At 41.8% G+C, this 14,380-nt stretch overlaps 1 protein-coding gene and 1 long non-coding RNA gene across 7 annotated transcripts in view; one reads left to right on the plus strand and one right to left on the minus strand.

Annotated features, from left to right (window-relative positions):
• LOC129736903 (uncharacterized) overlaps window positions 1-10,288 on the minus strand; it is a 109,427-nt gene extending 99,139 nt beyond the window's left edge. For both annotated transcript variants that reach the window (XR_008734077.1, XR_008734074.1), the window contains exon 1: window positions 10,095-10,288. This is a non-coding gene — a long non-coding RNA (uncharacterized LOC129736903). The remainder of the gene's footprint in view (window positions 1-10,094) is intronic.
• The window catches only part of PDE5A (phosphodiesterase 5A), a 139,637-nt gene that overhangs the window by 63,546 nt on the left and 61,711 nt on the right, over window positions 1-14,380 (plus strand). For 2 of the 5 annotated variants that reach the window (XM_055721547.1, XM_055721555.1), the window contains exon 1: window positions 9,435-9,720. In XM_055721547.1, coding sequence (XP_055577522.1) covers window positions 9,617-9,720 — 104 coding nt within the window. In that variant the 5' untranslated portion in view covers window positions 9,435-9,616. Of the gene's footprint in view, window positions 1-827; window positions 931-9,434; window positions 9,721-10,398; window positions 10,489-10,906; window positions 11,083-14,380 lie in introns of those variants that run through there. The other 3 variants (XM_027797560.2, XM_027797563.2, XM_027797562.2) reach the window with 3 other exon arrangements.

Consider the following 14,380-nt stretch of genomic DNA (forward strand, 5'->3'; position numbering starts at 1 on the left):
TGAAAGCCACAGTTCACATTTTCATAGTCTAGCAAAATAAATGTATGCCTTATTTGTAAAGTGAAAAATCCCAGGTAGCAGATCACTGATGCTTGGCTGTGCCTTCCAGGAGTACTTACATACGGCACTTCTGGCATTTTAAATCCCTAGGTGTCTAACCAACTGCTTAAAGACATGAACAGAGCCCCCTACACCCATACCGGTGTCCCCTTCAGACACTTAATACCTGTTATACTAAAGAACTGGCTGTGGCTGAGCTCCCTCAGGGCATCCCAAGAGCTTGACCCTGCCCAGGGATGAGCCAGCTATGTGCTTTCAGCCCTGAGTGGCTGAGTTTTTCCTTCGCTGGAGTCCATAGGTCAGCAGATCAGGCAGTCACCAGTGAGGTATGTGCTGTTTTCAGACACTCACATTATCCATTTGGGAGCAAAGACACCATATCAGGTCTGCCACATTGTTGACATAACTCTTTCTGTCTCTCCTAGGACATGGTATAAGCTGCCAGAAGTAGCTGTGTAAACCCCATGGCTACAGAAAGCACAGACTGAGTAAAAATCAGCTCCCCAGTGGTTTAAAAGACTAAATGCAATACTAAGAACAAGTGACTCTGCTATAATTTTAGCTACAACAGAAACTTTGTCTATAGCCTAAGTCATAATTTTTCCATTTTGTTATAGCCATCTATAGTATAGGACCAGTGACAACTATCGCTGCCCTCACTGATCTAATGGGGGACACTGATTAATAGAAAAGCTTTTAGGAGATGCAAATGGTATTTGGGTTTCAACACAAATGGCTTTATCTTGTCATTTGCATTGGTTTTACAGCAGCACGTGAAGTACCAACTATGCTAAATGCCGCAGAAACACACAGCCATGGACAAGCCCTGCCTCAGAAACCTAACAGTGTGCAGCCTGCCAGTGAGGAAATGTAAGTAGCAATTTCAGAAATGGAGCACCAAGTGTGGAAAGATACGTAGCCATGACAATTTGGACCTGATAGCTCTTGGATCGCTCACTATTTTCCTGAGAAATACGGCTTCACTTATTCAGGAAGGCAGGGGTGGTGCTGACCCACAGCTATTTGATGGGAGAGTCTAAAGATCCATTTCACTTACTTGCTCTAATAGTTTTCTTCTTTTATTTACCAGACAGAAACTAGTTACCTAGTATCAAAAAGTTTTGAAGGCTCCAGGCCCTCAGGCTTGCCAAAGCTTTAAAAAAAATAAATGAGATGAGACAGTATGACCCTCCACCGTGGGGAACACTTTTTCATCAGATTGCAGCTGATCTGGGATCAGCAATGGTACATGGTGAATGTGCTCATTCAGACTCCCTTGGCTGAACAAATGTCTACACCACAGATGTCTTGAGGGATAGGCATGAAAACTGAAGGAGGAAATGTAAGGATCCTGGGTATGCCATACCCCTCTGAAAAAAATCAAATGGGATCCAGAAATAGACACACGCTCAGGTATAGCAACCTCTTTACAGTCTGATTGTTCTTACACATTTTGTTCTTGAGTATAATTAAAAAGCCATACAAGCCCGATATATTCATTTAGCATTGCTGCAGTTAGCCTTAGTTACAAACTAATCTCTTACACATTTTCCTTGCTTGTTCAGAACAATGGAGATTTTCTGGTTATATCTTTAGGTTATAATATCCCTGTTATACATAAGTAACCTCTCCATTCACCTTGTTTACTGTTTAATTTTTTGTTGCTTTTTCAGTCACAGATTAACGCTTTACTTAATTACCAGAGTATGTCTGTACATTGCTAAAATGCCCTGACAATTTTTATGCCCACTGCATAATACTTCAGTGATATAATCTGTGTTAACTTGTAGGCTTTGTGTTGGACTGGGTACAAACCTCCATTCCCACCCTCCCCTTCTATAAATTAAAAAAATATGTGAATATTTGATGACATAACCACTCAAGCAAGAGATATATTTGTGGTAGAGCTTCCAGTACAAAGAAGTTCTGATTCCAGTTGTGGTCTTTAGAGAGTGAAGTGTTGAATTTCATTCATAGTTATTTTTCCAGAATCAGTGATGCATATAGAATACAAATGATGTTTGTTCTCATGAATAAATCAGACCACAGTTTTACTAAAGTATGTTTCCTCCTAATGGGTCAAAAAGAGTTAATTTACTCAGTTAAGTACAGTGCAAGCTGGGTCAAGGAACACCTCATCTTTCAAAAATGCCTTCCACAAAGACCAATAGGAAATGTTCAGTTTAATTACTTTGGGGTCTGGATAAGATCAAGTCTTCTATTACTTTAAATAAATAAATGAGAGAGTATAGGTTAAGATTCAGAAAATTCTTTAAACTTTGGCACTGGTCAAATTTATTACTTTTATCTATTTGTAGCAGGACTGCACTGTTATACAAATTTTCTGGGCACCTTAGTGTACAGCATACACTTCACACAGTTTCCAGGGCAATGTCTAAAAACCAGTTTTACTTGTTATGGTAAGGTAGAAAACAACAAAATTAGCTGCATATACACTTTTGTTAATGTTATATCCTGGGTTATGAAGATTTCATAGTGATAGTAACAAACATTACTAGAAAGATTAACCACCTCTATGCCACTAAAATACTCTTCATGTGATCTGTCACAGCAGCAATTCCTATGTTCACTACTAAGATACCAAAATATCAGGAAGTAAAATAATACCTATTTAACCCTGGACATTAACCCTAAACCTCACTAAGATAAAATTTAAAAGAAGCAAACTAAGAAAAACATGTCTTGAAATCCCACATGAGTTCCCGAAGACAGAGGAAAGCAAGCATTGTTCCATTATTTAATAAGGAAATTGCAGACCATTTTGCCTGACATCAATGTCAGGAAAACTGATGGAAAGGCTGGTACAGGAAGAAATCAGTGTACAATTAAAGGGTGATAGTATAATTAATGCCAGTCAACACAGAAAATGAGTTTTGTCAGAAAAAAACCCCACAACCTTCTTATTTTCCCAAGAGATTATGAATTAGTTTGATAAAGGCAACTTCTGTAAGATTTCTGTAGGGCTTTGGCTTGTAGCTTTACAGCATTTTTGGTAAAAACCCCAGCAATGTATACCATCAGTGTGGTCCATACAAAATGGACCCAAACCATACTGAATGATCTAAACAAAAATATAAAATTATTGCTAGAAAAAGCTGCAAGTTACAAAAAGTAACAGAGTGATAAATAATGGAAAGGGCAGGCCATTAATATAGAACAACTAAGATCATTTAGTAAAGGTCTGGCCTATATTATCTGGCCAACACAGAGAAGACAAAGTCGTTCATTAAAAGAACAAAGAAAATTAGTCTCATTTCCAAGATGGAAAATGATTTTGTGAAAAGCAGTCACTCTGAAAAGAAAGAAACAGCAACAGTAGACCCAAGCAGACATGCGTTCTCAGAGCAAAGTGTAGGCAAAAGTTACTCTTACTGTACAAGATGAGGGAATAGCTGGTAGGAGTTCTTGCTGCTGTTACACCTCTCTGTGGTTTCAGAGAGATCACTACTGGGAAAACATACTGAAAAAAGCATCTCCAGTAAACCAGAAGCTTTACTGAGAGAAACGATACTAATAATTTGTGGTGATATGGAGCCTTTAGAAACTCCAGCTGTTAATATGTGAGAAGTTTGACAGAGAATTATGGTCTATGAATACAGAAATGGGATAGTAGATGGCTTTCTAATCTATCGGAAACCAACATAGTAGGCTCTATGCACGCTACTGAAGACAGATAAATGCAAAAGAAAACCAGTAAAAATGTTGAGCAGCACGGAAAACTAACTGTGTGAACAACATACTCAGGGACATGTTGGATTCGAATCCCTGTATAATAACAATAGTCTTTCTAAAACTTTGCATTAATGCTGAACTGCTGGGTGAGGTTCCATGGCCTTTTATTAGGAAAATACAGGGAGATCATCATAAGAGTAATGTATTTTGAACCGCTGCGGATTTACTTCTCGTTTTCCCCCACAAAAGTATCCCCTTCATGTTCCATTTCTGGCATGCTATGTTATGCAAATATAGCAGAAAACCTTGGGCTGTACATACCTTCTGCTGCCCACTGTGCCAGTGCTGGTCAGACCCTCAACAGACTTTGATACATATCCTGCTCTCTTCTGCAGATACAGTATTCATCAGCTGCAAAGTCTCAAGCGAAGCAGCATCACATTTAAGAAACATAAAGAAAGAGAAGAATAGCACAGAGCTGCATGGTGGTGGGAAAGATGCCTTTAGCTACCGGGCACTGGGGCAACTCTTTATAACTGTCAATTGAAATGCAAGGAGATTGAAACTGTTAATTGAATTAAATTCTGGATCATGGACATGGGTGAAAGCTATTGTACTACTCCAGTGGAGTCAGGGTTCTCCTCCTCACACACACCTAAGCAGCCCATACAATCCTAAACAGCATGGTCCAAATTGCAAGGAAATGAAAACTTGAAAAACACCAGACTAATCTTTCATTTATATAGCTCATCACTGAGTCTCCTTCCCTCAACAACCACAAACAGGAAAAAAAGCCCCTTATAATTTGACTTCATAATTATCTGTAACTCCAAGTACAAAACCAATACTTCAACTCAAAATCACAATTACTAGTAGAAGTCCTAATAAGAGTAACTGCTAAATGAAAATAACTAACCAGCTGGTAGTTGCTAAAAGCTCTTTAAAAATAAGCTAAGTATCATGTAAATACAAAACCCATTTGTTATGCACATGAGAAGGGTCTGGAATGAAATCTGATCTACACAAGGTTCCTACTTATCTACCACCTCCTGTTTAAACTCTGCCAAACTCTACGTCTACATTAAAAGAAAGAATATGTTAATCACAGTTTCAATATTCAACATCTCAGAAGCCCAGAAGGGTCTGCTGAATGCAACTGCGAATGGACTACGTGGGTACACAGTTACCAGGGATTGTAGCCCATCTGAACCAGTCAATGCATTGCATTTGGTGTTATCCCACGCAATACAACCATGGCGTAATCGTCCTACTTAGATCAGGGCTGTGTTTGCACATTCACTGAAGATGTGCTTCTAGCATGCAGGCACCAGAAGCTCCAGCTAGCTAAACCAGTAACAGCACTGAGAATTCCACCTAGTCCACCTACAGTTTCACCCACCTGCACCTTACCCAATCATTGCCCAGACCTCTGCCCTTCAGCAAAACTGCACTAAACTTGGTGAGGCCAAGTACACACTTGAGGACAGGCAGAGAATTCAAAATAATCTTGATAAATTGGAGAAATGGACTGCAAGCACAGGATGAAATTAAAAAGGTTCAAGAGCAAGAAAACACAGTTAGGCAGAAGTAGGCAGATGCACAGGCAACATCTGACTACATTACAAGTATTTATAAAAAGGGAACAGAGTACAGTCGGTCACCACAAGTCAACAGTATCAGACTGTTGCCAAGAAGGTATATCCAAGGGTGACAGTATTAGGAGGGAAATAGCCCACAAGGTACCCAAAATATCCCTTCCATTTCATGTAGTGTGGATATGCATTCAACTGGATTACTAGATCCTCACTTGGTGAGACACTGCAGGAATGGTAAAGAAAATATGGCAAATGGAAAACATGACATTCAAGGAAGAATTGAATTGGCACTACTTAAGCTTAAAGGAGAGAAGACTGAGAGAGGGAGGACTTGGTAACAAGTCTTCAAATTTATCCTGAGATTTCCAATAGAAAGGAAAAAAGGTTACAATTTGAGGATATCAGTTGGCTGACGTATTAAAGGCTAATACATTAACCTCAAAATTCTAAATTACGTTTTTCAGTAGATATAGTTAGAAGTATTTTCCAGACAAATGCCTGTGTATTACAAACTTGGAGAAGCTGCTGCTTTCTCGACGTTAACAATAATTTTGCACAGTACTTTGATTGACGCAAATGCTCAATCACATTCAAATCAAAATAGGAGGAAGCTCCTATTTTACATGGCTTCCTGTAGGCCATATGCAATGCTATCCCAGAGGATAAGGCAGGTTATGCAAGGAGTGAGTAGCTCTGCCTAGCTATGTTTATTTGGGAAGCATTTCCAGTAATTATTTGGAAACGACTGAGAGAATAACCTGATAAGACATTCTCATGATTTAGTATTTTCATCAGTAAAGTAACAATTAGGTTTTAAATGAATTTGATTGTGGTTGCTATTTCACTCTTTTTATGCAACTTAAATAATGGAAGGGAAATGGAAACTTGCTTTACTAATATTAGGATTCTTCCACTGCGTGTGTGTTTGCATGTGTGTGTAAAAGTGCTGGCTAATAGAGAAGCAGAATAGTTTCCTCTACCTTATCATATTCTAGCCTCATTGGCAATATAGTACAGCCCTAAACTCGTTTTAGGAGCCAAAATGGACCAACTGTTTTCCAGATTTAAGGGATGGCAGAAAGACAGCCAATTCCCACTTCTTAGCAAAGCTAAATGCTGCCTCAATTCATCTAATGAGTAAGTCAGACAAATAAGTCAACTGTGGTGACATTTGAAACCTTATTTTCTTCTATTTTAAAGGGAAACAATATAGAAATAAATTACTTTCAAGTAAGTGTAAGTAAATATAGAGTTATTTGAGCATAAAATGTCACATAAGTACTTCTCGGATTACATACTTCCATACTTGTTCTTACTAATTAACATGAGTTAGCAGCATTTCTAATTTGTGTGCCTTACACATACAAAAAAAATTTCCACCTTTCTTACCTCCTTACATGACAATATTTGCAAAACGTACAAACAAAAGACTACAGCTAAAACGCTTTTCTGTCAACCAGTCCTGTGATAGAATGGCCTACTGCTGGAAAAGCATCCTGGCTTCTGTACGGAGCTCTCAAACATACTGCTTTGCCACAAGCCGATTTAAAACTTGACATGCTTATTTGTATCATTACTACAAACCCTTCTCAGGTTTATAGCTACTGCACATCAATTCTGTCATCCGAGTTCTGGAAACAAACTGGAAAGCTGGGCGTGAGCTAAGATACACGGAGCTTTTTCAGAGCACTTTGGAAGCCAGAATCATGGAAGACTTTTTCCACTTTTACCGTTAACTTCTTTGTTATACTTGGCCTTCATCCCCTCCTGTCACCTTAAAAATGAAAACAGCATGTTCATTATTATTCATGGAAATTCATCGGATACAGAGACAGTATCCCTTTTTCCCCCCACTGTTCCATTTTTATTTCTTTTGGGAAAGACTCTGCTATTCTTTGCTTGGGTAGCAATCCTTTGAACTGCTGCTTTACCATTGAATTTACAGGAAGATAATAATTTGCATTGGCTTTACTGATTCTTATCTGTGGGCTGAATAGCAAAGCAGTGCTGTTGCACTGCCCAACTTCCCCCTCCTTTGGTACACTGTCATACATCTACTGGCCCAGCCTGAGCAGCTGCTGGCAGGTAGAGGCAGCTTCACCTAAAGGTTCCAAGCTTTGTGGCATGATGTACAGGGATGCTGTATGCTTCTCAGCTAGCCTAGTACTCAACATAACATGTTTACAGTGCTTAGTACAATATCTGTTCTTAACTGGGGCTTACTGGATGCTACTACAGTATAAATGCTTATTTCTATTAGTGCTACTCCTGATTAGGTGAAATTGTAAAACGTATTGCAGCTGACATAATTTCATTGACCATTACCTTGTTATTCTCCTATGAGACAGAGAGAAAATCCTATCTTACTTTTTAAATACTAGTAATTATGTATTTTTGTTCAACCCTTTGTAAACAAACTCTTTCTGCCTCTTTATAGAAAAGGTATTTCCGTGTGTTTGGTCATTCTTGGTTTTCCTCTCTAGGTCACCTCTGATAATTCTGCTTTTTGAGATGTGATGAGCAGTACTATGATCAATATTCCATATGAGACCATGCAGGGAATGCCATTTCAGACATTTATGAAATCTGCATTTTACAATTGTATGTTTTAAATTTCTGTTATACTTCTTAAGCATTCTAACATGGTGTTACATTCTAAAAGCTCTGCCTAGCTTACAAGCTTTCATTGCCATGTACACTGTTAACCTCAAAACCCTTTTCCTAACACGAAACAGTTAATTTAGAAGTCTATGAGTTATGTGAAAGGTTTATTTTCTTTTTTTCTAACATACCATACTTTCCAGGCTTTAACACTAAACATTGGCTTCATTTATTGCCATGTTGTCTGTTTATGCAGTTTGCTTGGTAATTCTGTTTCCCTGCTGAAAGATTTCTCTTTGCCTTGAATAGTGTCTTGACTCTTGCAGCATATCTTAACTGGTTCATACCTTATCTTCTCTTTTGCTCTTTGGTCACTATGCAAGTTTCTCCTGCGATTCCTTTTATAACAGAGTAACATTCACGTAAAACCTCCCTTTCAGAGTGCCTCCTATTACACACAAACTCTCACACAGCCAAAAGACACACATGTCCAAGTGAGCGTTATGGGCAGATGTGACACAAAGACACAGAAGAGGAAACTTTCCCCAAGCTCATGGACAGGCTCTTAATCCCTTTGCTGTGAAGTTCCTGCTGCTGCTCCTTCTCAGGCTGCAGAATCCCACCGAGATCTCCAGATGCACTGCAAAAAAAATTGCTAAGGTGTGCAGGGATATCTGCTCTATCTGAAGAATGCTGCTTTGCATGCACTCAAAGGGGTTTAGGAGCAGCAGAAAACATTTTATATGATCTTTCTCAACTGATTACACAGGAGAATGATTTTAAAGAGCCTGTACGTCCCTTTCCCCAGAAACATGCTGCTATTTGTTATTCATATCTTACCTTCAAAGATACTGCACGTGATGACACAGGAAACCACACATGCGCATCATACTTTGTGCAAGGTCTTTTGTGAATGCAGCTTCCAAATAATTACAAGTGTGAGTGCATGCATACCTTGGAATGGAACTACAATACATGAGAGTGATGTTCAGCGTTAACCAAAATTTCAGTCCTGGCTGTGTAACATTGGAGAAAGTAGGAGCTGCGTGTCAAGCATCTTCAAAACTAGGCTGCGCTTATTGAACATGTAAAATGGATCTCAAAGCCTAACTGCAGGCATGAAGGACTGAAAAGCCAGGGCTTTAGCACCGCTTTCCAGGCTGAGGTCTGTCAAAGATCACACACTGACACCCAGGGCAAAACACTGCGAAGCAACACCCTGTTAGCACCGAAGCAGGCCGTACCTCGGGACGAGCCCCTTTGCCAGACAGCGGGAGAACAAATTACTTTTTCACGGCTTGCCTTTGCCCCCAGCCCCGCGGGGAGCGCCCGGCCCAGCCACGCCGCCGCAGGGCCGCCCGCCGCGGGGCCGCGCACACGAGCGCGCCCTCCCGCCACCACCGCGCTGGGCACCGCCGGGGCCGGGGGCTGCCGCCGGTGCGGCCGGGTCGGGGTGGGACGGGCCGTGGTGGGGCGGGCCCGGGGCGCGGCAGCCCCCCGGGGCGCTGCGGAGGTGGAGCCGGCGGGAGATGCGCTGAGGTGCCGCCGGGGCCGGGCAGCACCTGGGAGCGGGGCGGCAGCCAGCCGGCTCCCCCCCGGCCGCGAGCACAGGGCCGGCAGGGGGAAGCGGCGGCGGCCGGAGGCAGAGCGGCGGCGCGGAGCGGAGCATGGAGCGCAGCTGCCCCCCCCCGCCGGAGCGGGAAGCGGTGGAAGCGTGGCTGGACGATCACGGCGACTTTACCCGCTCTTACTTTGTTCGGAAAGCCACAAGGTAAGACGGGAGCGGCGGCGGGGAGAGGCCGGACTTTTCTTCCCAGCAAAAGGTCGCTCTTCCCTTCCCCCCCCCCCCCCTTTTGCCGTCTGCATTGAAAATAAAAAAAATAAAAGACAAAAAGCGCCCGCGGGGCCTCGGAGCTGCCTGCCCTGCGGCCGGCCGCGCTGTGCGGCGGTGCCTCCCGCGCCTCGGACGGCCGGGCCAGCGCCTGAGCGGAGCGCGGCGCGGTTCCCCCGCCCTCGGTGCAACTGAGTGGAAATCTGTGGGAGCCTGAGGTAACCCCTCGCCGGGAGGGCACCTTATGTCATTACTTAGTGACCCGAAACAAAGCGCTGCCCATGGCGACCTCGCTCGCTCCGTGGGCTTGTCACCTTATTCTGGCCCCTCGGCGGCCACCGGACGGCGAGGGCGATGGGTTCGGCGCCAAGGCAGGCAGCTGGCGAGGCGTGCGGGGCCGCTGAAGCCGTACGCTGTGCATTCGCGCCCGGAGCTCCCCCGGGGGCCGCGGGGGTCTGTCCGGGCGGGACACCGGCACCTCGGGGTGCGGCGGCCGCGGCGCGGAGACGCTGAGGGGAGCGGGCGCCGGGGCGGGCCGGCAGGGGGCGGCGGGCGGGGGGCAGCGCGCGGCCGGCAGGGGGCGGCCTCTCGGCGCGCGCCTGGCGGTGGCGTTGGGCTCTCGCACAGAACCTGAGGTAAAAGCCCTGAGGAGCTCGCCTGGGTGCCTCTCCCCTGGCTTGACATGCTGCCTTTTGGAGATAAGACGAGGTATTTGCTCAAACTTCCAAGTTGACAATCGAGTAGATGAGGCTATTTTTAGAAGTGGAGTCAGGTTTCCATTTTGAGTATTTTCCGATAAACAAAGCAGTGGGGATGCGGGGAGCACAGGCGATCTGCACCTCCCACGGTGTATCGCAGTGGAGAGCTCGGGTTAGTAAGTCCCACGGTTTGTTCCTCGGACGCGCGCCTGAGCCGGCCGCACCATCTGCTCGCCGCTGCCGGTTCACTTCTTTCCCAAGTCACTTAGCAGGGATGGACGCGCTCTGAAAGAGGTTTTGCTGCTGCTCCTCTCTGCATGGGATGGGGCGGTAAGAAGAGAAATCCCCATTAATAATTGACTCGCAGTAAGCTGCAAAGCTTCAGGGGTCACCTGCTTTCTTGTGACCATCTGTCAGGCAGACCCCTTTCTGCTGCTGCTTCTTCCTTAGGTTCATTTAACAGAAAAACAATAAAAATGCCTTTTAAAATGTCTTTTAAATGTTGATTTTATGTTTGTTTTTTTTTTTAATAAGGCTGTGCATAGGTGTAGGATGCCTAGATGGAAGTAGTTAGCCTTGGTATTCTCCAGAACACTCGTGCACGGTACGTGGCTGAGGGGGTAGTTTGTTTGCCCAGGAAATAGGGTGTTAGCAGCTTTGAGAAGTAACATTTTATTAGTTCAGCCTGTCACACTTCCTTTGGAAACTGGAAGTAGTATTGAACAAATAGGAATGCTAATTAATAGTAACTGCTGTGTCAGATTTGTTTTACCCGTGGAGCGGTTTAGGTTTGGTTAGTCTTTTTTTTTTTAATTTTCCTTTTTTTTTTTTTTTCCTCTCTAATGCTGGGACACAGTTTTGTGTTTGTGTGGGTCTGAGGAGAGGCAGTGGTTCATAAGATGCGATTCAGTCATGTCTCTCATGATGGTGATGCCTCTGCATTTAGGGAGGGTTTTGCAGAAAAACTGTTGACTTTGAGTTCTCGCTTGGCAACAATTCTGTGATGTTTTTGAAGTGATGGAAACTGTGTTTGTCTCAAAACTCTCTTCTCAGCTGTCTTGCGTGGAATGTTTTCTTTTTTGTCCTTACTGTATAGATAGAAAACTGTAACTTTATAATTAGGAATATCTCTTTTATATGTAAGCTTTTATTTGAAAAGGCAAATGACAAATTACTTGACTAAATGTTGGTTCAAATTTTATTCACTAAAATGATATCCTGTAATGCTGAGTGGTTTGAAAGAACAGATGTACTCTGTAAAAAGGTGTAATGTTTTACATTGTAGTGTTATTTAGAGCTTGAAAAGAGAAAACCCCTAAAATTCATTGCCATGCTTTCGGTTGAAACTTTGTACAACAGCAATACATTGAACAGAGGCTTACTTAGCATTGCATTACTCTGTCGAGTAAAACAGCTTTCCTTGAATGAGATTCAAGTGTTTTCTAATCTTAAATTACTGCTTCATAATTTTTGGTTTGCTTCATAATATGACAAGGTCCTCACACGTCCTAAAAGCAATAGACCAAGTAGTTAGTTAATTTGGTATTTTGCAGAGCACAGAGGCATATTCTACTTCACATTGCGAGCTACAATTGCTAATGCGTAAGGATAGTTTCTCTCTCTGTTTCTCAAATATTTATGCAGGGGAATAGGGAAAGATCAGCAGTTCAACCATTTATTACAGAGTAACACAAGCCCTCTTAGCTGATAGTAATGAACTTTGAATCAGAACCTAATTTAGCATTTTGATAGGTATTAAATATTTTTCCCTGCAATTAATGAATTCCCTACAGTGTTTTATACAGTAGTTCTTTTGGTAATTTCCACCAAAAAAATGTTTTAATTAGGTGACTAAATAATACTTAAAATGCTTGCTTTGGGTGGTCTCATGCCTGCAGATGTGTTTTGTTGTTGTGGTGTGTTTTTTTTAAGTATGGGAGTCACATAATCTCATGTAGTCATTGAATAGTTACCTCTTGTTCCATTTTGCATTAGTCAGTTTGATATTAGTTTCTGTTTTCATGGCTTAAATAAAAATTATATTTTCTCGTAAGGTGGTACTTTAAAGGAAAATGCTGGTTGGTTGGTTGTTTTTTTTTTTCCACTATTAGTTTGCATTAATTGTTGTGCTAAGAGTTGCTAGGCTTCCCGATCTGTATTCTGCATTCTTGTGGAGAAGGGCTGCAGGTCATCTACTTAACAAATTTGCACCTGTTTTCCTCCTCTCCCCTAACATGTGTTGTAGAAGCTAAGTATATGCAAGTGGCTTACACCTTGTATTTTGATCTTGCGATGCCTCAAGGTTGGTAGCATCTACAGGCAGGCCTCATTACTGCTTTCCTCCAGCCTTTGATGGCTAGGTGGACTGACATGTTCTGCAATAAAGCTATGTGTGTTGGCTTCCACCTGTGCAGTGCAAAGCTGCAATCCTATAAGCCTGTAGTCCAGGCGAGTAGCTTTAAAATGTGCCCTCCTTTGAGTATGCGAATAAACAGTGATCCTGTGAGTAAGCTAGAGAATCAGTTATTTATTACTTTATGTTGTACAAGTGGTGTTCAGAGATAGTAAGTAGCTATTATCCATGTAGTGTTGTTACAGTATGATCAAAGTGCAGAACAACAAAAGGGAAGTGTATCACCAGCACACTCAGTGACAAGATGAATTTGGTTCACTTAGTGATACGGTGTGCTGGCTGACAAACCTGGCTGGAGAGTTTGCCACTTACGGGTTCAAGATTTCTAAATGTCTAAGCTCCTACTAAATTTAAGGTATTTATTTTTTTGTTGTTGTTTGTTTCAGCTCTTCTTGTTATTTTTTTTCCCCCCTTCAAAGTTTTAGAATTGCCTATCATACTCTGGCTTCTCAGAAAGCAGAAAGGTTTTGAAGTAAAATTATTCTTCTTTTAGATTGTATCCTATGTTTACCCATACTGTTGTTACAGGCTCTCTGTAGCTGCTGCAAATACAATTGTTCTAGCTAGATGCTATAAAGGCATAATCTGCAGCCGCCTTTGTCACAAAATTGTACTGCATTTATGGCTGAATTTGTTACCCTTTTTCTTTTCCTAAAGTTTCATCTTTTTAATTTCTTTAAAAAAAAAAAATCCATGCATTGTCATCATGTTCAAACATCATACTTACTTTAACCTCCTATGGAATATTTCTGTGTTTCTGACTTCCAGCTTGTCCCTAATCTTAAAAATACGGGAGTGAATCTCATTTAGTCGTCTTTGCGATCTGAAGGAGCAGACTGCCAAAACAAAGTCGAAATTCTCCTCTCAGTTAGAGGCAACTGCGTTGTTCCAGGCAGTTTGTGTCTGGTTTCCTAAATGCATGGCATGACAGATACAAATTACTAACCCAAGTCTTGTTCTCCTTTTACTGGAAATAAGGTAAAATTTTTTTGTTATAAATACACCTTGGCTAATTAGCAGGGCTGGGAAACATTTACAAATGAGGTAAGGTGGAGTTGTAGTTGGAAAAAGAAATGTCATTAACTGCATGGTACTTCTTAGTGCTTCACTAAAGATTTCAGTGGCGTTTACTGGGAGAATGTACTGAAATTCAGAAATTGCACAACTTGAATATATCAATTACATTTATTACTTTGAAAAAACTCAAATACAGTTGTTTGGGGTTTATTTGTTTTTCATGGCTGATGGACAATTAGTTCGTAATGTGCTGCCTGCAGTACTAAATTACTGAGGACATTTGCCTTCTAATCTCTGTGTCTAGAGGGCTTTTAAAAAATATTTTTCATTTTGAGCTGGCTATTTGATATTTAATCTCATAAATATTATATGTCATATGCTTTAGGTCAAGTCATTGTTTGGTAATATATGTATTTTTTTTTCTAATTGGAAGGAAATTAATTTTTTGAGATGGTGTATAAAAATTCAGATT

The sequence above is a fragment of the Falco cherrug genome, chromosome 1 (genome assembly GCF_023634085.1).
Source record: "Falco cherrug isolate bFalChe1 chromosome 1, bFalChe1.pri, whole genome shotgun sequence".
NCBI lineage: Eukaryota > Metazoa > Chordata > Aves > Falconiformes > Falconidae > Falco > Falco cherrug.